The following is a 20416-nucleotide window of genomic DNA, read 5'->3' on the forward strand; positions in this document are numbered from 1 at the left end:
TTCCAAGAAGTGCTAACCACTTCAAAGATAGTAAATGATGAATATACCAAATGCCCTGATTAAATTTCTCTGTAGACAGATGGTTGTCAACAATAAAATGTCTGAGTTCACTGGCCAACCGTCCCTCATGGATCCTTGTGCACTGTACTAAGGATTGTGCATAATACTGTTCAGTCCCTAGCTAGACGTTTGCCAACAGAAGTAATTATTAACGAAAGGCCATATTCTGCTTTCAATTGCTCCTATGCAATCCTAGGGAAATGTGCATGCATATAACTGAGAGTCAGCCCAATCTAGGTTAAAATGCACAGTTATATTCAGATTTGCTGTCATAGATTTTTATTGGTTTAAGATAATTACAAGAATAATAAAATTTAAAAAGAGAGAAAAGATAAGTCTTGAAAGCAACATTTGGTGCTTATCAGTTATCACTGCTGAATTTTACGTCTTTCAGAGGCACTTTAATCAGTTCCTTTATCTGAAATAATATGCCAAACAGTCCTCAGCAAATTCTTCCAAAGCCCATGAGTTGAGATGAGTTTTTCATGTAAATAGTTATCCAGAAACAAGGCCAGATCCTCAGTTGAGGTAAACTGGTGAAGCTCCAGTGATGGCAATGCAACCATGCTGATTTACACCAACTGCAGATCTGACCCTGAATCTTTAAGGCAGACAAGATGGATTTTGAAGAGCCTGTCAACCACTCATAAGTAAAGCTGGTCAAAAAAAGGTAAGTATACTTCATGAAAATGTTTAAAACAAAGGGTGTTTTTGTTTCATTTTCAATATTCTGTGAATTTTTTGTTCTTCAAAATATTCAAAATTTCAAAAAGTTTAATTTTTATGGGGGGAAAAACCCACTCTCATTTACTTTTTTTTTTTTAAAACTTTTTCTACACTTTTTTCTTTTGGAAACTTTTATTTTAAAAAGGGTGGGTGCCTTTCACAAACACACACACCCGCACCAAAATCAAAATGAATTTTTTCCACACAAATTTTCATTTTGATTAAAAAGGCATTTTATTTTTTGTTTAAAAAAGTTCCTATGCAAAACTTAAAGTTTACAAGTACAGAAAGTAAAGCATTCAGAGCACTGCATAGAGCAGTTTACAGTAGTAAAGTTAAAAAGGACTGTCTCGTGACCTTTGATTCCAAAGCTGTTTGTATCATCTAATTTTGGGTGACAGGGTTCATATTCAAGGTACAGGCAAACTTTCAGAATTACGTCACAGCATCTGCTGTCAACAGTGAGGAAATAAAAAGTCTTTAAGATATGATCATAAAAAACTTTAATATTGTAAATACAGTAGATTAGAGAATTTCAAGGCTGAGGTGCTGTTTAAACTCATCTCAGTTCTTTCATTGTCATTCTTTTACTGGTCAAGTAATGCTGCACAGAAGCTCAATGTATGCACAGGGTTTGTTATTGAACCTCAGTCTAGAAGTGCTGCTAAGTGACAACATTAAGTTCTGATAATCTGATTTAGTATAATTTTCAGTGAAAAACTAAAAAATGACTAACCATCTTTAACCTGAAAAAGAAATGACTTCCTAAGTACCTGAAGTGATCAGAAAAGGATTGCTCAGATGTCAGAAGGGCAGATAATTTATGTGATTTAGATAAATTTAAGGGCATTTTTAGGTTGGATATTAGGTGTAGGGTGAGTTGGTGGGAAGGGAGGAGGTCCTGAAAGGTCTTTAAGGCTTTAGCATCTTTTAAAGGTAAAACCCACTTTAAGGCTATGAATCAAATCCTTCCATGTGTCAGTTCAGGGTGACCCACCAACATTTCTCAGCCCAGTTCTGAAGGGGGCACTTCTAGGCTGAGAGATTTCAGTGTGGTAGCCGTGTTAGTCTGTATCAGCAAAAACAACGAGGAGTCTTTGTGGCACCTTAGAGACTAACACATTTATTTGGGCATAAGCTTTTGTGGGCTAGAACCCACTTCATCAGATGCATGGAGTGGAAAATACAGGAGCAGGTATAAATACATAAAAAGATGGGAGTGGTTTTACCAAGTGTGAGGTCAGTCTAACGAGACAATTCAATTAACAGGATACCAAGGGAGGAAAAATAACTTTTGAAGTGGTAATGAGAGTGGCCCAGTGGTAATGACAGTGTGAGTAACAGTAGGGGAGAATTAGGTTTAGGTTTTGTAATGACCCAAACACTCTCAGTCTTTATTCAGGCCTAATCTGATGTTACCTAGGTTACAAATTTTTCTGTGTGCATGGAAGGGGCAATGCCCATGCTGGAGCCCAGCCTAACTCTGCAGTGAAGACATACCCCAAGGGCACCAAGAGTACTGATGGTTTTTGTGAAGTGGGTCCTTGAACAGTGAAAATGGGGGCTGATACTGTACACGTGTTTCACCAAAGCCACTGAGTTGCTGTCTGATGATGATGATTTTAAGCTACTACTGACCTGATGAGCTTAAAGCTTTGTATCCCATTGCCAGTCCTCCAAGGCCTGCAAACCCTCAGCAGTCCCCTAGGATGTAGCTCTTTCTCCATCAATTTGACAGGTGTTATTTTGAGTAGTATTAAAGGTAGAACTACGGAGTAGAGAACAGAACCAGAAACAAAAAGTTATGAACAATACTCTCATACCAACTCTCACCGGATAAAGGAATTATTCCAGGATAAGCACTTCTTATAAACTGATTGAAAATTGCTCTCTGTATTGCCACATCTGTAATTACCTTTGAATCTCTTGCTATTTTGTAACTTCTCTGAGCAATGCTACTCAAATCAACACACTCAGCCCTATGCCTTTGATGGCAGTAATATACAAGTGAGCTTCTAATACCTCTTCAGTTGAGTAGTTGGAAGTACATCACTATTACAAAGTGATGCTAAATTTGGGACAGAGTTCCTACGTTTAAAGTGTTTAAAATTAGTGCTGGGCAAACCTTACAAGGTAGATACCCAAGAGTTTGGATGCTTATCCAAGTATTTTTGGTATTCAGAACTGAATAGGAGAATAGTCTTGCTCATAAGACATCTAACAATTTTTGCTTCTGACTAGGATGGAGGACCTGCAACAGCAGCCTTTCTAGCAGTATTTTAACTGAAACCAAGGACTAATAAGTTAGAAAACCAAAAAGCTGAACTTTTCTGAACCTCTTAAAAAAGTTTGATTAGGTTCAAGTTTTGGGTGAAGGTTTTAGTTGGCTCTTGCTTTTCATGTAAATGGTTTAACTAGTCCAGATATTGGATAAGTAACTAAAACTAACGTTAGCCAGTTAACTTATTACACCATTGTTTAATTAAATGTATACACAGTGTGCTAAGAACTTTACAAAGCAATTGAAAAGACATGGTTCCTGCCCAAAAGAACTTACAAGCGAAGGTTCTGATTCTGCAATTGATTGGTGCAGGCAGAACTGTATGTTCACATGGGCAGAAACCAAGTGAAGTCAGTGGGAGTCTCTGGTAGCAGAAGGGTTTGCCCACACAGTCTCCATTGCAGGATTAGAGCCTAATTTTGGATGCAACGAGTGAAGCTAACAAAGAATACAGAGAGAGAACATAATGGGACAAGGGTTACAGAACTGTCACACAATAAGTTTAGGCATGTGCTTATCCTGAAGGTTCAATTAAATTAATAATTCTTGTTTGTTTGGTAAATTAAGTCACTTTTTGTAGGGAATAGGGAGAGGTGGGTTTTGAGGAGTGATTTAGCTGAGGAGAGTATGTGGTTTGGTGAGGAGCAATTGGGAAAGCTGGCAAGGGAAAAAGCATGGAAGCAGAACAGGGAGAAAGAAACAAAAGAAGCATGAAGGCTACTGCCGCTGACAAAGCTGGGAGCATGAAATTCAGAGAGGTTTAAGGTCTAGAAAGTTAGAACAAGAAGTCTGACATTGACATGTAGGGCAAGTAGGAGCCAGTGGGCACTGAGTGGGTGAATTTGAAAAAAGTTCAGAGCTGAGAAAGTGAATATGTATTTCTTCTGAGTTTTGTAGTGAGTCATCTTGAATTGTATTAGATATAAGATGAGTTAGTCACAGGCTGCTGAGGTGTTTGAAAATATTTTTAGTGCTATTTCTTCAAAATAGTTACTGTGGTGTTTTTATAAGATTTTTGAAGTGTGTTCAGAACTGATTTATATGTCCATTTTTTTTCCAAAGAGAATTAATGCATATTTTACCTAGCATTAGCGAGTTCCAGATACAATATTGTACATGTTCCTAAAACAAAATCCATTGAGCCTTCGTGGTAACTTTAAACAGCTATGGCCCAGTCCTGCCAATTGTCAGGCCCCAATTAATTTGTGGATTGCAGACAGAGTGCCAGTGACTGATGGCAGCAATTGGTATTATGCATTGTATTATTTTACTAAAGATCCATTGTCTTGTTTTTTAGTTTTTTATCTAACTCTCTATTTGGGGCATCTGATAATTTAATTCTTATAAAAGGTATTCTATTGCCTGACCATTTTTTATTAATTTTTAGAAAATTTGCCCCGTATTTGATTTTATACCATTACTTAAGATTTCTTTTATCATACATTTGTCAATTGTAGATTAAAATTATTGAATTGTGAATTATTTTTAATGATGTTATCCTCTCCCACTGTTGTGCTAGTCTTTATGGTGAGACTCCTTTTTAAAGTGTGCTTTCAATACAATTTTATATCAATTAATTTATATGCATCTGTACATTTTTAATGGTTGGAGGGTGGTTTATTACATGAGGAGTGTGTGAGGGATATATACAAAAATACCCAAATAACATGGAAGTTTAATTTGTAAATTCCTGTGAATCAGTGGGAGATTATCCTCTCAATGGCTGCCTAGTTTTCACTCAACCAGTTGAAATTAGAACTGTGAGAATAATTGATTTTTTGGTTTGCTGGAGATTCTGAAAAAGAATTCCTTTTGGGTTGACCCAAAACCAAATTGTTTTGAAATTTCAGCAAATAAAAACAAAAAACAAAACAACACGCATACCCCCACAAAAATTAAGGTCAAACAAAATGATTTGTTTGACCCCAAATGAAATGTTTTGTTTAAATTTTGATTGGTCTAAAGGTTTTTAATTTTTAAAGACAGAATCGAAGGAAATTTCAAAAGAAAAAGCTGTTTTCAGTCAAAAAATTAAAATGTTTTGTTTCAAACATGTCAAAACAAAACAGACTCTGTCAGAATTTTTTCAACATGAAAAAGAGCAGACCAACACAAATTTACTTAAGCTGCATTTTTCACCAACAAAAAAAAGTTAGAGCGGAAATATTTTGCCTAGGTCTACCTGATATACACCTGGAACTCAACATCTTTCTAGCATCCTAGATCTCCCAGAACTTGCTTTAAATCATATGGCTCTTAAAGATGAACTTGATGTGAAAAGATGAGGAACTTTTTTATGCAAACATATCTCTTGTATTGATTGAAAACTTTTTAGTGATTTCTAGGGAAATCTTGTTGGTTTTGAGCTCAATAGGAGACTTATTTGTCATTCCAATGCTACTTGTTTTTCAGGCTTTAAGGAGGACTATGTAGAAGAATCTGTGTTGAATACAACAGAATTTGATTGGTTTGAGTTTGCCAACCTTTTGCCACTTTCGGCTCCACATTAGCTTGTGGAAGAATTTTAAAATCTTGTTACAAACATTGCCATATATTCTTTTCTTACATGTATGTTTTTCTGTTCACAAAGGTTATTTGGACTCCATTACATATTTTAAGCCATAATACCACTGACTGTGATTTCATCAGATCTCTCTAGCTCAATAGGGTTGATGTTCTTTAAAAATTGGATGGGAAGACTTCTAGGAACAAACCTAGGTGCTCTAGGAAACTGACAGACCTAACAAGTCTACTGTTTCCCACGGTAGCCTGTATATTTTGGTCTTTTTTAATAGGGAGATTCAGTCATTCTGCTGGTTTTCTTGAGGCTAGGCTCAGGGATACGTGCTGTGGGATTATTGTGAAATTTTAGGGTGAATTGTGTGTGGTAAGAAGTAGTCTCAACACTAAAATGTTTCTTTCAATTTAAAGGCTATCTTACAAGATATAATTCTAAAGAAATATTTTTTCTTTCTTTTAACTGTCATCTAGTCTCAGATTTCTAATTTCATCACATTCAAGTTTGATCTTCTAGAAGCTACCTCAGAATTTTTGGTTTATTATTAGAGATCAGAGAACAAACATTTTGCAAAGGAAAAATGGAAGTTCATTTTTTGGACCCCTGGAATTCCAGTGTCATTAATACTTCTTCTAAGAACCTAGTAGAGAGTTGTTTGAAAATGGCTTAATTTACTGCATCTCTTTTTGAAATTTTGAGGACTATGTGACCAGGTAAGGGTGGTATTAACAGACACATTCTCTCCTTTCCCTGCTTACACACATGCACACAATTCTTCTTAGGATATATCACGAAAAAAAAGAGAATAGGAACAATACTGGCATGGAAGTGAACTTATTTAGTTTATGTATTTACATGACACAGAACACTCTAGATGTGACATAAATACACACAGTTATCTCTCTCTGTCTAGGTTTATGATGAAAGTATGTATGTACTTTCTTGATACGCTGTTCTTTATTGGAGGATGTTGGCAGATTAGGATTTGTAGAATCATTAGCTGGCACTCTATCCTTTGATTCAAGGAGGACTCGGTGCCCCTGTATGGTACCAAGGGACCACTGTGTTACTGGAAGTGCTATCTTTTAGATAGGTGACAATTTTGCACTAAAAATCCAATAAGGATGTTTACCCCAGTGTCCTGGACAGATTCTACCTCAAATAGCTATATTCTACCTGCACAAATTCCCCTGTCACTTTGAGGGCCTGCATTTTCAAATGCGCGGTGTGCTTTTGTGCTCCTGTTAAAAGATTTGGCCCAGATTTTACTTCATCTTGTTCAGGCTACTTGTGTCATTTTAATTACTCTTGCACCCCCACCTTAGAAACAGCTTTGTAGGGGGTGAAATCAAGAGGTCACGATCTATAACTTTTATTTCTGTAAAGGGGCTTCTGAAAGGGGCTATCTAATAACAATTGCTTCACAGAGCCTATTTTTATTCCATCATGTGGCTTTTAAGAAGATTCTGGCAGCAAGCATAATTGGGCTAGCATAATCCTTCCAATTCTGTTTTGCTTAATTAGATGAGTACCCTAAACATCCAGCAGAGGGAATAAGCGACATAACCCTTCTCAAAGGTGTATTTCCTCAGTGCACTCAGTCCTTTGCTGATGTGAGGAGGGAGGGCTTTATGCATTCAAGACTTTTCTGTCATAGACTGGCATTCCCTGCGTACCTTATTTTAAACCAAAAAAATGGGTGGGTGTGTCTGAGGGAAGAGCAAGCACTCTCCTATTTCTGGATTGAGCTGAGCAGTGAGATCCTGCCTCTGGAGTTTAGTGAGGGGCAAACCTATGACAGTTCAGCTAACCAGCCAGTATTCATTTGCTTATTCTTTGGATGAGCTCTCCTAACTCCGTAAAGTGTCCCTCCCCAAAACGGGCCTGGAAAACTACCCCTCTCCAAGCAGTCTCCTCCACCAACAGTCCTGGATTTCTCCTGTGTGGTACCATAGTTGGGCATGTAGAGGCAGGGGCTAAGGGACATCTCAGTAGTTCTGTACCATCTCCAGTAGCTGAAGCCTCTCTCTCTGCCTCTTCAGAAGGCCCCTTATGTGCCCTTCTTGGGGCCAGGGCCGGCTCTGGCACCAGCAAACCAAGCACGTTCTTGGGGCAGCACATTTTCAAGGGCAGCATTCTGTCCATTTTTTTTTTTTGCTCCTGGCGGCAAAAGCCTAGAGCCCGCCCTGGCAGCAGCAGCATGTTGTGCGTAGGGGGCACCCTGGGACTGCTGCGGTTCGTGCTGTGGGGGAGCAGCACCGCACCTTGTGGCTGGGCCGGGCAGGCTCCTAGCAGGGCACACTCAGGCTGGGGGCCCGGCTGCCCCACAGGGCACATGGAGCCGCCTGCAGGTGCCACAGGGCGGCTGCCCCCCATCGCCGCAGCCAGGGCTGGGCGAAGTGGCCTGAGCCGCCCAGGGACTGCAGCAGGGCAGCCAGAAGCAGCAGCAGAGGGGCCATAGAGGGTGGGACACTGCCAATGGGGGTCCACATCCTGCTCTCCAGGGCTCCGTTCCCTCTGGGGCTACCCTGCCCTGGCTCCTCAGCCCCCTGCCAGGCCGGTCCCTCGGTTCTGCCCTCCTGGGTCACAGCCGGTCCTGGAGGCGGGAGCCCTGGCTGGAGGGGACTCTGGGCTGAGGCGTGGCCCGGTAGCCCCGCTGCTTACCCCGGCCCTGCCACCACCGGACCGGCTGGAGGCGAGGGGGGAGCGGGTGGAGTCAGCACTGGTGAGGGGAGCCAAGGGCTGTGGTGGCAGGGGGTGCGGGGGGGGGGTGGGAAGAGAGCCCAGGGCTGGGCTGGGGGGCAGCCAAATTTTTTTTTGTTTGAGGTGGCAAAAAACCTCGAGCGGGCTGTGATCTGGAGGGCCAAGGTGAATGAGGCAGACAAGCGTTTGAGCCACACCGAGCTCTTCTTCAGGGCTGGGACAGGCACGCCGCGCCCCTAGCACCGCGCTGCGCTGTGAGCCCTCACGCAACCAAAGGCGAGGGTGCCATCTACGGCATCTCTGCATCATCTACCCTCTCACCCTCCTCCATTACAAACACCGCCCCGTGAGCGGCACCTCTCACCCTCACCCCCCGACCAGGGGCTGGAAACAGGCGAGGGTTTTATCAGACCAGAGAATTCCCAGGCGGCACCAAGCCGCTTTCCTTCCCCGGGGCCGTGAGCGCCGCGCCGCGCCGCGCCGCCAGGAGGACGAGCCTCCCGCAGCATAGGAGGGCGGGGAGCGGGTAACGCCCCGGCCCCCCCGCCGGGCAAGTGCCACCCTTTGGCGCGGCGGGGGCGGGCTGCGCGGCGGCGCTGCATATAAGCGAGGCGCGGAGGCCCGGCCAGGGCTAGGTCCAGGGGCAGGGCGCAGGGAGGGGCTTGCAGCCGGCGGGGCTCGGCGCTGGCAGCTCAGTGGCGCGGCGGCCGCGTTCGCTCCCGGTCCGGGGCCAGCTGCCGGGATGGGGCGCTACTCGGGCAAGACCTGCCGCCTGATCTTCATGCTGGTGCTGACCGCCGGCTTCTTCGTGGCCGAGCTGGTGTCCGGCTACCTGGGCAACTCCATCGCGCTGGTGTCGGACTCGTTCAACATGCTCTCGGACCTCATCTCGCTGTGCGTGGGCATCGCCACCGGGCGCATCTCCCGCCGCGCCCGCCGGGGCCCCAGCGCCACCTACGGCTACGGCCGCGCCGAGGCGGTGGGGGCGCTGAGCAACGCCGTCTTCCTCACCGCCCTCTGCTTCACCATCCTGGTGGAGGCGGTGCTGCGCCTGGCCCGGCCCGAGCGCATCGACGGCCCCGAGCTGGTGCTCATCGTAGGGGCGCTGGGCCTGGCCGTCAACCTGGTGGGGCTGCTCATCTTCCAGGACTGGGGCTCCTGCTGCAGCCGCCTGCAGCCCCGCGCCGCCGCAGCCCCGGAGCAGCTCCAGGCGGTGCCCGGCCCCGGGCGGGAGGAGGCGGCCGTGGTGGAGTGTCAGGAGGCTGTTGAAGCAGGTGCCTTTCAGTTGCATCCTAACTTGTTCCCGCTCCTCCCCTCCCCCTTCCTGCCTTCTTTCTTCCCTTTCCTTTCCCTTCTCCCATTCTGCCCTTTCCTTTCTCCTTCTGTCTCTCTCTTGCCCCCCTTCCAGCCCTCCATCCTGCCTCCCTTCCTCTCCCCTTCCCCCCATCCTCTCCCCTTTTCATCTTTAAATCAAGACTGGATGCTTTTCTAAAAGCCTTGCTCTAGGAATTGTTCCAGGGAGTTGTATGGCCTTTTCTAGCCAGGTCAGACTAGTCACAGAGGTCCTTTCTGGCCTTGGAATCTATCAATCATCCCCTTCTTCCGCCTCTGTTATTTCATGTTCCCCGTTTCTATAGCTTTGTTGCTATTGTGATACCCTAATGACCTTGTTAGTGGTTGTGGCTCTTCCTTTGGGGGGCAGAGGGAAAGACAACCTTAACATAAAAGGAAACATCCTCTTGTCTATTGTTTGTGGTGGAATCTCCTCCAAAGTTTGCTTTAATGGTAACCGCAGAGTGAACAAACTCCATGCAAACATACTACATATTTCACGCTTGTATGTATCCTATACTGTATTGTTTGAAATAGGTAGGGGGAGAAGGGTAGTTGATTAAAGAGATGTTGGCCAGAGACTGACTTTTTCTTGAATTGATGTTTGTTTCTCTTTAAAATAAGTTGGTGTTGAGAAGATTGGTGTTTTTTTTTCTGTTTGTAGAATTTATACACAACACAGGGTTTCTTCTTTGAATGCAGGTGATTCCCTGAACACTCAGAAAAGGCCTGAAGAGCAGACAGTACAGAAAAAAGAGAAAAAATCTGAAGCTTTGAACATCAGAGGTACAGTGTTTTGTTTTTTTTTAAAGACTTTTCAACTAGAGCTGGTCAAAATTTTCCAAATTTCAATTTTGATTTGTTTTCAGAATTCCAATGAAAATAAAAATGATAATTTTCACAATTTTTGACCAATTCCATTTTTTTTTACATTCTTAGGCCAGGTCCACAAATGGTTTGAATTGGCAATGATTACTTCAATGAGTCAATGGAGCATTTGAGGATCTGGCCCTTTGTGTGTGTTCACATTTTTATTTTTGAGTGCACCCTTTTAAACAGCTTTATCTTCAGTCTCTTCCACTAATTTTAACTGATTGAAATCCCCATGCTCTTCTTTTCGGTCTGTTTCTTGAGCATCATTACCATAGTATTTCAGTATTTTTAGTTGAATTGCTGGAGCACAGTTTTCTTAAAGACTGGTATCAATGATGCCCCATAGTCAGTTGGGTAAGGAGTGCTGAAGAACAGCATAGTGGTTCTGCAGCCCTGTTGTTCTGTGGACTGTTTCCTGACAGAGACCCTCTTACGGACCACCTCTCCTCCAAGCAGCCCACTCCTCACATTTGTTTCTCAAAATACTTCTTTCTGCCCAACACTAGAAAGGACTCCACAGAGCTCTGAATATCTGCAGAATGAAATATGCGAATTAAACTATTCTTGAAGGTAACCTGCATGCCCTTAAAATAAACATCCACATATCTAGTTAGTTTTGTTTATGTCCTGAATGCCTCAAATGCGTCCAAAGCATAACTGATTTTAAATACTTTTTATTTAAAAACAAAAAAGCCCCACCAATAATACTTAGCGTTTTATTTCAGCAAAACACTGTTCAAAATGTTAAGCAAATATTTTGTTCAGTTTTTTCTTGGTCACAGATCACCATCTCTTGCACCAGAGTGATGTTCCCACATCCATTATGCAGGTAGTGCCAAGTGAATCCCATATAAGGGGGTGGTCAGGTGAGGTGTCTATTTTTAGTATATGGTAAAGATTTGCAAAGTTTTCTTTATTATACTAATGGAAAAAAGTATTCTGCAAAACCACACCATATGCTAAAACAGTGGCACTTACTTGAACTCCTAGAGGTCTGCATCAGCAGACCTTCATGGTGGATGTGATATCCTCAAAATACTACATGCTAGTGTATTTGGCACACTAAGGTGTGCATTTTAAGCACTGTATCTTCTAACTCTGCTCAGAGTAGATCTAATTTACTTGGTGCTGAAAACATGAGCTGCACTGAGCAGCACATTCTCATTAGGGCTACCAATATTGCTAATACCAGTGGAGCTGAATCAATATTAGCAATGATGGGACATTTTAAGATTTGTCTAGCGTAGACATCCACAGTTAGCATCCTAGAATTATAGGGATGTTGCATCTTGTCCATCCCTCTTGTCAGTGCAGAAGTAAACTCTGCAGTACTCAAGTCCAATTAAATTTTAAATGGAAAGCAGTGAGGCTTCCACCATTACATCAGCTAAAACTGCACTCAGGATCCTTGTGACCTCTAGGCAGCAGATTGCTCTGGAAAACCAAAAGGGAGAGTTTTCTTAACCTTACTAGGAAGAAACTTATTTCAGCTGGAAGTTAGTACTTAATGAGTACTTGGTTCTTAATGAGTGATTCAAGGCAGGCTAGTGATATACTGCCTTCCCTTCCCATGTGGAGGATCAGCATTTGGGTCCCAAACTGGCAAGGAGCAGTAGCAAAGACAGTGTTCTCAGCCTTAGGGAGTTTAGCATCTCACAAAATGAAAACTCACAGCTGAGCATTGATAAGTTTAAGAAGGAGCTATATGCAGCCATCTTAGTTGAGCGAGATTATGTAGGAGTGAAGTTTTTAAGAGTGGGTGTAAATGGAAGTTTTCAGAGGTGGCAACTCTGCTTATCCCCTTGCCACCCAAAAATAAAAAGTAATGGCAAGTTAGTCTTATAAAAGTAGAGCATTACAATCTAACATGAGTTACATTAAAATGCAAGTTTGGATGGGGGAGGTTGTTAGAAAGCACAGCCAGGGAAAGATACATAATCTTGAAAGAAGGAAACAGAAGATTCTAAGATTATTGTGAATGTGTAGAAAGCACATTATCTTACTTAATGTAATGCACAGGGCTGGCCTAGAGAGGTATTAGAGGCATCTCTTAAAATGCATACACTTTTCTCATTCCTTTTTTCCTTCTGTGCCCGTGGAAGTAAGAAGAGCTGTATACAGTGTTTTCTGAACTTGCAATAGTACAAATACTTACACTAAAAGAGATGAAACCAAGCTGAAAATTTTGGACCCAAACTGAGTTATTCTCAAAGTCTGAGGGCAAGTGAATTGGGTGTGTGTGTGTTAATTTGGCCTATATAATGCTAGTTGAGTTATGAAGCTCAGATCAGGATCCAATTGTCCAGTGTTTGGATTTGTGCTTTCGGTTCAGGCCCATCTCTGTATCGTGTACTTAGACATTTACCCCTCCCTCCAAAGTGAGTGTTTAGCTATATTTCTGCTGTTATTTCAGAAGTCAGCAAAGTCATAAAACTGCTATCAAAGGAGAATAATTGATCTACTTAGGAGAGAAGTGGACTATGTGCCTCTTTTAGCAGCTCGGTTATTTGATCATCCGTAATCATGATATATGAATTGATCACTGCCCGTTATAGGTGTGCCCAGCTCTTAGTAAGCTCCAACAGTTTGATTAAAAACATTGTATGTTGGCATGCTATTCAGTGCTAACTTCTATGCATCTGTTGTGTTTAAATTTAGTTTAGTTTAATAACCCACCAAACTTATGTAACCATATAGTTGTTCAGGCTCGTCCCACCCACCCCAGTTGTTTTATTCTCAGCTGTTGCAAGCTTTATATCTGATCATGGTACTGATTTCCTAAATGCTGTAGTTTCATGCTGAACAAAATAAATTCAAAAGTCTGTAATAGTTCATCTGGATTCCTGCCCCCCCCCATTAAGGCTAATGCAAAATGGTATTATGTCATTTATTTCAGGTGTTCTTTTACATGTGATGGGAGATGCACTTGGATCTGTAGTTGTGGTAGTTGCTGCTGCAATATTCTATGCACTTCCCCTGGATGCCAATACTCCGTGTAACTGGCAATGTTACATTGATCCAAGCCTGACATTAATTATGGTGGTCATCATTTTGTCCTCTGCCTTCCCACTTATCAAAGAGACCGCAACCATTTTACTGCAGATGGTTCCCAAAGGTGTTAATATGCAAGGACTGAGTAAGTCAAATTTGTTACTGAGTTTTTATTAACTATAGCAACATACTTTAGTGCTAGTGTTATTTCTGGAATGACATGTTTGGATTATATACTCATAGCAGCTCGAAATTCTCAAGAACTGTGAGAAATGGAGTCACATGTTTGTGTCCTAGCAACATGATTCAAATCTCTGTGGATTAGTTAAAGCATGCATTTTGAGAATGTGGTACTCCAACAATACATAAAAATACCAGACCTTGAGCTGTTATCAAACAACCCACACAAAACATTATTAGTGGAATAACACTGAATTATAATAGTACTTCCTAGTGCCTTCTGTCCAAGGATCTCAAAGCACTTTAGAAATGTTAATCAATAGTAGCATTTTTGGTTAATTTTGTAACTTTATAAATGCACACTTACTTAAGAGATTACTTTGGTTTTTTTTGAATTCCATCAGGCTCTGAGCTGAGCAGAACAGGGAAGATATGGTCTCTGCCCCAAGGAGATTACAGTCTAGCATTGATCCTACAAAGTGCTGAGTGCCTAACATGAGGGGCTGAGTACCCTCAGCTTTGTTTGAAGCCAATAAGTGTTAAAGGCATGTCCAAAGGATTGATCCCCAAGTTAAACAACTTAGTTCAGACCCTGGATGACTAGGAGAAAGTGAAGTTTGCAGCGGGTGTAGGTGTTATGTTACATACAACTACTTTTAAAAAGTCCCATACTTATAGCTTAGGTAGATGAGCAATGATAGGTGTCTTTCTTCATGGCTGGGGCTTTTAAACACTGTTCCTCATAATAACCAGAAACTTGAAATTGGCCCCCCGAGCAACCCTCTTAAATTATTTTCCTCTTATGTTTTCTAGCGGAAAGACTAACTGATGTGCCAGGGGTTAGCAGCCTTCATGAGGTGCATGTCTGGGAACTGGCAGGTGGAAAGAATATTGCTACCCTTCATGTCAAGTGCCAAACCACTTCTGATTACCAAGATGCCTCTTATAAAATGCGGGAGGTTTTCCACGAAGCAGGGATCCATTCTGTAACCATCCAGCCGGAGTACATTGACCACAAGACCTCTGAGCTAATATGCAGCTCACCCTGTATCTCAAAAGCTTGTGCGTCTCAGTTATGTTGCCCTCAGCAGGAAGTTGCACTTACTCATGATAATGGTTATCTTGAGAAAAATGGCCTTTCCCTGACACTGCGTAAAAACAATAGTTTAAATAAAAATGCTGTTGAAATTCCTATTGAGCATACATTGGCAGGGGCTGTAATTAAAAATACAGACAATTGTAAAAAATCAGATGACAAATCATATCTACACAGTACACACTTTTAAAACAGTTAATTTTACACTTCATAGTCTCTGTATAGAACAAAGCCTAATGGCCAAAAAAGTCAGAGGCCATTGGTTGGAGCTGAAGTGCACATTGGAAAAGCCATCTCTGTTGTAGCTATAAACCAAAACATATGTAAAAACCTGTTATCTGAAATAAGGATTATCATCATCTTAATTTTTTGCATTCACTTAAAATAGTTATAATGCAATTTAACACTAATTTCTTGAGCTAACTAGATGGGAATTTTTATTTTTAGAGTATAGCAGGTGTATTGCAGTGTAGATTGATGCTCACAGTTTATGGCCAATAGCACTGGGAATTAAACTCTGGTCTTTTTACTGAAATGGCTGCTTAATGAAAGCCCTGTAGTGCGTTGATGATTCTACTGGATTGAACTATTGTATCATTAAGGAATTTAGTAGATATGTTTTTCTCTAATCCTTAAACTCAGTTTACATAGTCAGGAATGTTCAGTTGTACCCATAACTCTTGTGCTTCTGAACTGTGAGCTTGTGAATGAAATCAAAGTGTCTGATAGCTGGAAAACACACACAGGAATGTTTGACTTATTATTTTCTGGACTGCCTCTTGTTTTGAGGGGATGGAGCAGAAGTGGATTTCTTCTCTAATAATAGTATATTATATTATATAGTAATATATTTATTTCTGATTAGTGTAAAGAATGCACTTGCCGACATTAAAGCACAGGAATATTTGATAATTAATTTTGTATGAGGATTGTATCTACTCTAGTAAATGGAAATGTAGACACTCATCCAATTAATTCTGTGTTTGTTCACCATTTTGATTGTAAAATTCAATTTGTTTTGCTTACCAAAGTAATTATAATAACTACAACTGGGTCCAATGTGTCAAGTTTGGTGGGAATTACTGTGATTTCCTTAACATACCATATCTTAGTTGTCATTCATAATGAATAAATAAGCTAGTGTTACCTATTCATGAATAGCTTTGATTCTGCAATTCCATTCTTTTCAGTAAGACACAGTTCATCTTTTGTTTATTAAGAAAGTTCCTTAAAATTTGATATAATTTTTATGCTTAAAAGGGAACTTTTTAAAAACTATGCCAGTTTATTGCCTTGATTTTATCACGGTAGCTTCTTTGGGTTCATTTTAAAGGTTTTAAGTTTCCCACCCTCCTCCACAGAGCTATATTTCAAAACATTATATTATGTGCACAAATTCCACTACCACTAGGAAATGTAGCCTCCTAGTTATGTTTTTAGAATCCATTCTCAGGTGCTTTGAGGAAAAACAAGACACCTCACCCTAGTACCAGGGTTGGGCTTAGGCCTGGGCTGAGTCTACTTTTCCAAGAGGGAACACTAGAACCTACGTAGCCTGGCTGAGAACCACTTGACCTCGCCTTGTTAGGCAGCTCAGCTCTACCAGTGCTCACAATCAGAACCTTCAGAATGTGTTCATTGTCAAAAACAGCCTTTCAATATCTTACTCACCCAGGGTACGCTCCCTGTTTATCTGGTGGCCCATAATTCAGCATCACCTTGTGAGGATGGGCAAAGAGATTCTGTGCCTAGGCTGGTAAATTTCCAGGACCCATAGGTTAGGCTGGTTTGAAAGTAGCACAGCCATGTTTTGTACAGCCAATTACATCCTCTTAAAATAATCTTAAAGGCAAGACTTAATAAAGCATACAGCCCGGTTTCTCATTGCTTGAGAACTTCCATTTTCCGAAGGAGCCATTGAAATCAACATAGCAAGTACTACCCATTTAAGATCTATATTTATCCTCTTTAAGCAGGTTTTATCTCTTGGGTAAATAGATCTATTTATTATATAGATTAAATTGCATGTCGATATTGCAGTCTTTTTGACCCAGTCATCCCATTGACATCAATTGGAGATTTGGGTGTAAGGACTGCAGAGTCATGCTGTAAGGGTGTTGCCCAAAGTGACAAGTCAGGAAACCAACATCTTTTTATACTGCTCTGCCTTTTAAAAGAATATGGTATGAGCTTAAGACCGCCCTTGCTTCTGTTGGGTTGGTATATAACTATGGTGTTATTTAAATGTAGTTTCCTTTGTATCTAACTTATTTATATTTTCTTTTGAGAATGAAAGAAGAAATGGCAAAATCTTTCCCCTAAAATCATAAGTATTAGTATGATGAAACTTTATAAAAAAAATCTCACCTTCACATTTGGGTACATACATCTTAAATCAGGTTACCATGTTTTGTATTAAGTTTGAAAGATTAGTTGTCAGTATTGTTTATTACTCTGGAATTAAAAAAAACGAATGTATGTAATGCCTTGATGTTTGCTTATATAGACCATCTTCTTTCTCTTTTCCCCTCTCCAATGTTTGATAAAGTGGTGGTTACCTACTTCTCAGGTTCTTTAAAGTATTGTAACCTGAATGTATAGTGAAGTAATTCTCTTCTACTTGTATGCTTACCTGTTAATATTAATATACTTTATCTGTGACCTATGAATAGATAAGCAAATAGCAGGGACTATAGAAATCTTCAGGTACAGAAATCAAATAGCTTCAGACTTTGCTTCATTGTACTAAATCTGTTTACATTACTTAAAAGCATTGAATTATGAAGATGGGCCTTGCCTTCTCTCTGTAGGGATGATGAGCACTTTCAGGATAGTAACAGGACAGGAAACCTGGTAGGATCAAGTCTCTGCCTTTATTTAGGATTGTGCTACACAACACTTTCTTCCTCAAAATACTTTTCTTAAGTCCATTACAAAACTAGTTATACTGGTTGCTCGTGTTGCTCCTCTTTCTGAGATACTTCATTCTACCCGTTAGTTATTTGACGTGAAGAGATTTCCCTTGAATTCCCATGGTGTCTCTTAACTCTCTTGACATTTGCTTACCCCATTGTTTGTTTCAGTATTTTATTCATCCTTATCCACAGACCTTTGTTCTGAGTCATAGATTGTAGCTTAGCGCGTTTTGGCATACATTCCATTCCGATTTCTTTAATTCCGTTACATTTTTCTGCATTCAGTAACCTAAACCTCCTATCTGCCTGTTCTTCCAGGCCCATCTGATTGTGGGTGCTATGCTCAGCCCTTCCCACACCAGACTGGCCTCCTCAGAACCCCTCTCAATATTCCTCCTTTCAGTTTGTCATAGTTGCCTGTAGTGAATGACATCTGATTAAAATACAGATGGCATTCAACTAGTCATCCATCTCCTTCTTCCTGAACTGTTTTCAACTTATAAAGCACTCTTTGCATTTGATAGATAAGCTAGTTCTTTATCCCCTTACCCAGCTCACCCTGGTGCCATATTTATTCATTGGATTTGCAGATCCGTCTTTTGGGGCCAGATCTTCAACTGGAGTAAATTAGTATAACTCCATTGACTTCAATGGAACTATGCTCAGATTTCCTAGCTGAGGATCTGGCCCAAAAGTCTAAGTGAATTCAAGTTCTCAGTCTTCTGTCTTTCTGATCACAGCCATACTGATTACATTTGTATTTTTTTTCTTTCTCACAATAATTTTTCTATACTTGTTTGTCATCTTGCTCCCATTTTTCTTTGTAAAGAGTAAGAGAGGGAATTCAGTTAACTTATTCTTAGCAGTGCCTCCCTCCTGTTACTGAATTTTCAACTGATCTCTTGCTCTTTATTTTCTCTAGGAAGATACTTGATCTCTTGTGCAGCCATTTTTCATTCTCTTTGGCTTTGATAGTTCATTCTTTATGGTCTGTATTTCCTTACACACAACCCTTTTTTTTTGGTAGCTGTCTAGTTCTTCTTCTGTACCTGTCTTACAACTTGCACGTGCCTCTTTCATTCCCTGATTTAACTTTTGCACTCCTCACTCATTCAGAGTGACCTTTTCTTGCCATCTCCTCCTTTGTGTTTGTTGCTAGATGATACAAAACCGTTGCAAATTAATCTTTGAACATTTTAAATTTTGTCTGCTGTCAGGATCTTTTGTATTTCTGCCCTTTCCTATTTGATTACACCATTCCCTTTCTCAACATTCCAGTGTCTTCCAAAAAATTTTTTCCCTGGAATTCAGCCTTATTTTTGTCCTTTCTAATGACAAGACTAAGCAACAGTGGTCTTTGTTGTTTTTTTAGGCTGCTATCATCTGATCATCCACCATGTGGACGCTGGGGGCAGCCTTGTGTTGGCCTTCTGCACAGGGATGAATTTCACCCTGCTGTGAATAATTTGAGTTCTTCACAAGTAGTCCAGCCATTTTTTAAAAATTGGCCGTCTTGTGACCATGAGAGGATAAAATGAAATCAGTAAGGTTCCACAGGGGTTACTTCACGGAAGAGTTTGACCACTGATTTTTCACATGTGAAAGAAACAAGTTGCAGAAGTGTTTATCAAAATGTTATGAAGATTTCTATAGAACCTGCTTACTATGCAGTCTGAATTATGTGTCCTGTATGGTGGATGCACCTGCAAGTGATAAATGCTTTATTTTGGACTGTGATACCTTATGAGGACTTCACTGTAAGGTTTTGTTACAAGGTTGGAGTTATGTTGCTTAAAAACTTGCATTTTCTGCCTTTATACAGTATATGATTTGAATAATGTGCCACAATATAATTTCCTTGATCATTGAAATCCCTGAATTGTAAACTTCAGTCATTTTATTAACTGTTAATAAGAGATTTCTTAATGTGTTATGTACATTTATATTATTTTCAAAGTAAAGAAAGTTCAGAGGTGCTGTAAATAAAATGTATTTTTAAAGGAAACTTGCTGTCCTGTGCTTGATGTGTATTAGAAACCAGAGACCTAAAGTCAATATATGAAATTGATTTAACATGTCCACAATGTTAAGGACCAATCCTGAGCCAAGAGCTTGTTGACTACTTGACTTCATTGTGAATCTTGCCTGTGAAAGGAGAATGGGGCAGCATCCCACAGCTCTCATTAAGAAATGGGGGACTTGTTGGGTGTTGAAAACATGAGCCCCCTTTGTTTATCTTTAGCCACTCAAACAGTTTTTGTTACACGGTGGAGTGAATTTAGAGCTCTTGATACTGAGGATCTAAGAAAGGGTAGTGGCTACAGCCCGGCATAGTGTGTACAGAATGCAGATGCTGTGTTCAATGTCACCGCATAGCTCTGCCAATTCATGTTTGCTATTCCAGTGCCAGCTTCTGAGCAATGCTTGTGACTTCTGCTGTGGTTTTGCAGTGTGGACCAGAGTCGACTAAGCAGAGCTTACTAAATATATTTTGGGCATGTGAACTAAACAGGATTTAAATCTAGATTTCCACCTGTGAAAGTCATCCTTAGAGCTTTAATCCTCTGTGCTATATAGCTCCCAGGATGAAGCTTTTGGTGTTTACCACCTGGAAAAATGCTAACGAAGGGCCAAATCTGTGTAACACAGATGGATTAGTTGGGAATAGAGGGTAAAGAGCCTGTTTCCTGTGAACCCCAGCTAGTGAACTGGTGCAGGAGCAAGGCAGGATACCCTGCTAG

The 20416-nt window shown here is 40.9% G+C and overlaps 1 protein-coding gene and 1 long non-coding RNA gene across 3 annotated transcripts; one reads left to right on the top strand and one right to left on the bottom strand.

Annotated features, from left to right (window-relative positions):
* Positions 1–1047: 1047 nt before the first annotated feature.
* Positions 1048–9524, bottom strand: LOC123365640. 2 transcript variants are annotated; one of them, XR_006577675.1, is made up of 3 exons: positions 9121–9524; positions 2425–2554; positions 1048–1238 (listed from the first exon to the last, which is right to left on the bottom strand). It is a non-coding gene; the product is annotated as an uncharacterized LOC123365640 (long non-coding RNA). The 2 variants fall into 2 exon arrangements; XR_006577674.1 differs by lacking the exon at positions 9121–9524 and adding an exon at positions 8653–8786 and having other exon boundaries at positions 1048–1235.
* Positions 9026–19642, top strand: SLC30A10 (solute carrier family 30 member 10). The gene is made up of 4 exons (XM_045008401.1): positions 9026–9562; positions 10323–10406; positions 13390–13629; positions 14478–19642. Exons 1-4 carry the CDS (start codon positions 9031–9033, stop codon positions 14948–14950), a joined length of 1329 nt encoding a protein of 442 aa, XP_044864336.1. The 5' UTR covers positions 9026–9030; the 3' UTR covers positions 14951–19642.
* The last annotated feature ends 774 nt before the right edge of the window (positions 19643–20416 follow it).

This window comes from Mauremys mutica, chromosome 3 (assembly GCF_020497125.1).
Source record: "Mauremys mutica isolate MM-2020 ecotype Southern chromosome 3, ASM2049712v1, whole genome shotgun sequence".
Taxonomy (NCBI): domain Eukaryota; kingdom Metazoa; phylum Chordata; order Testudines; family Geoemydidae; genus Mauremys; species Mauremys mutica.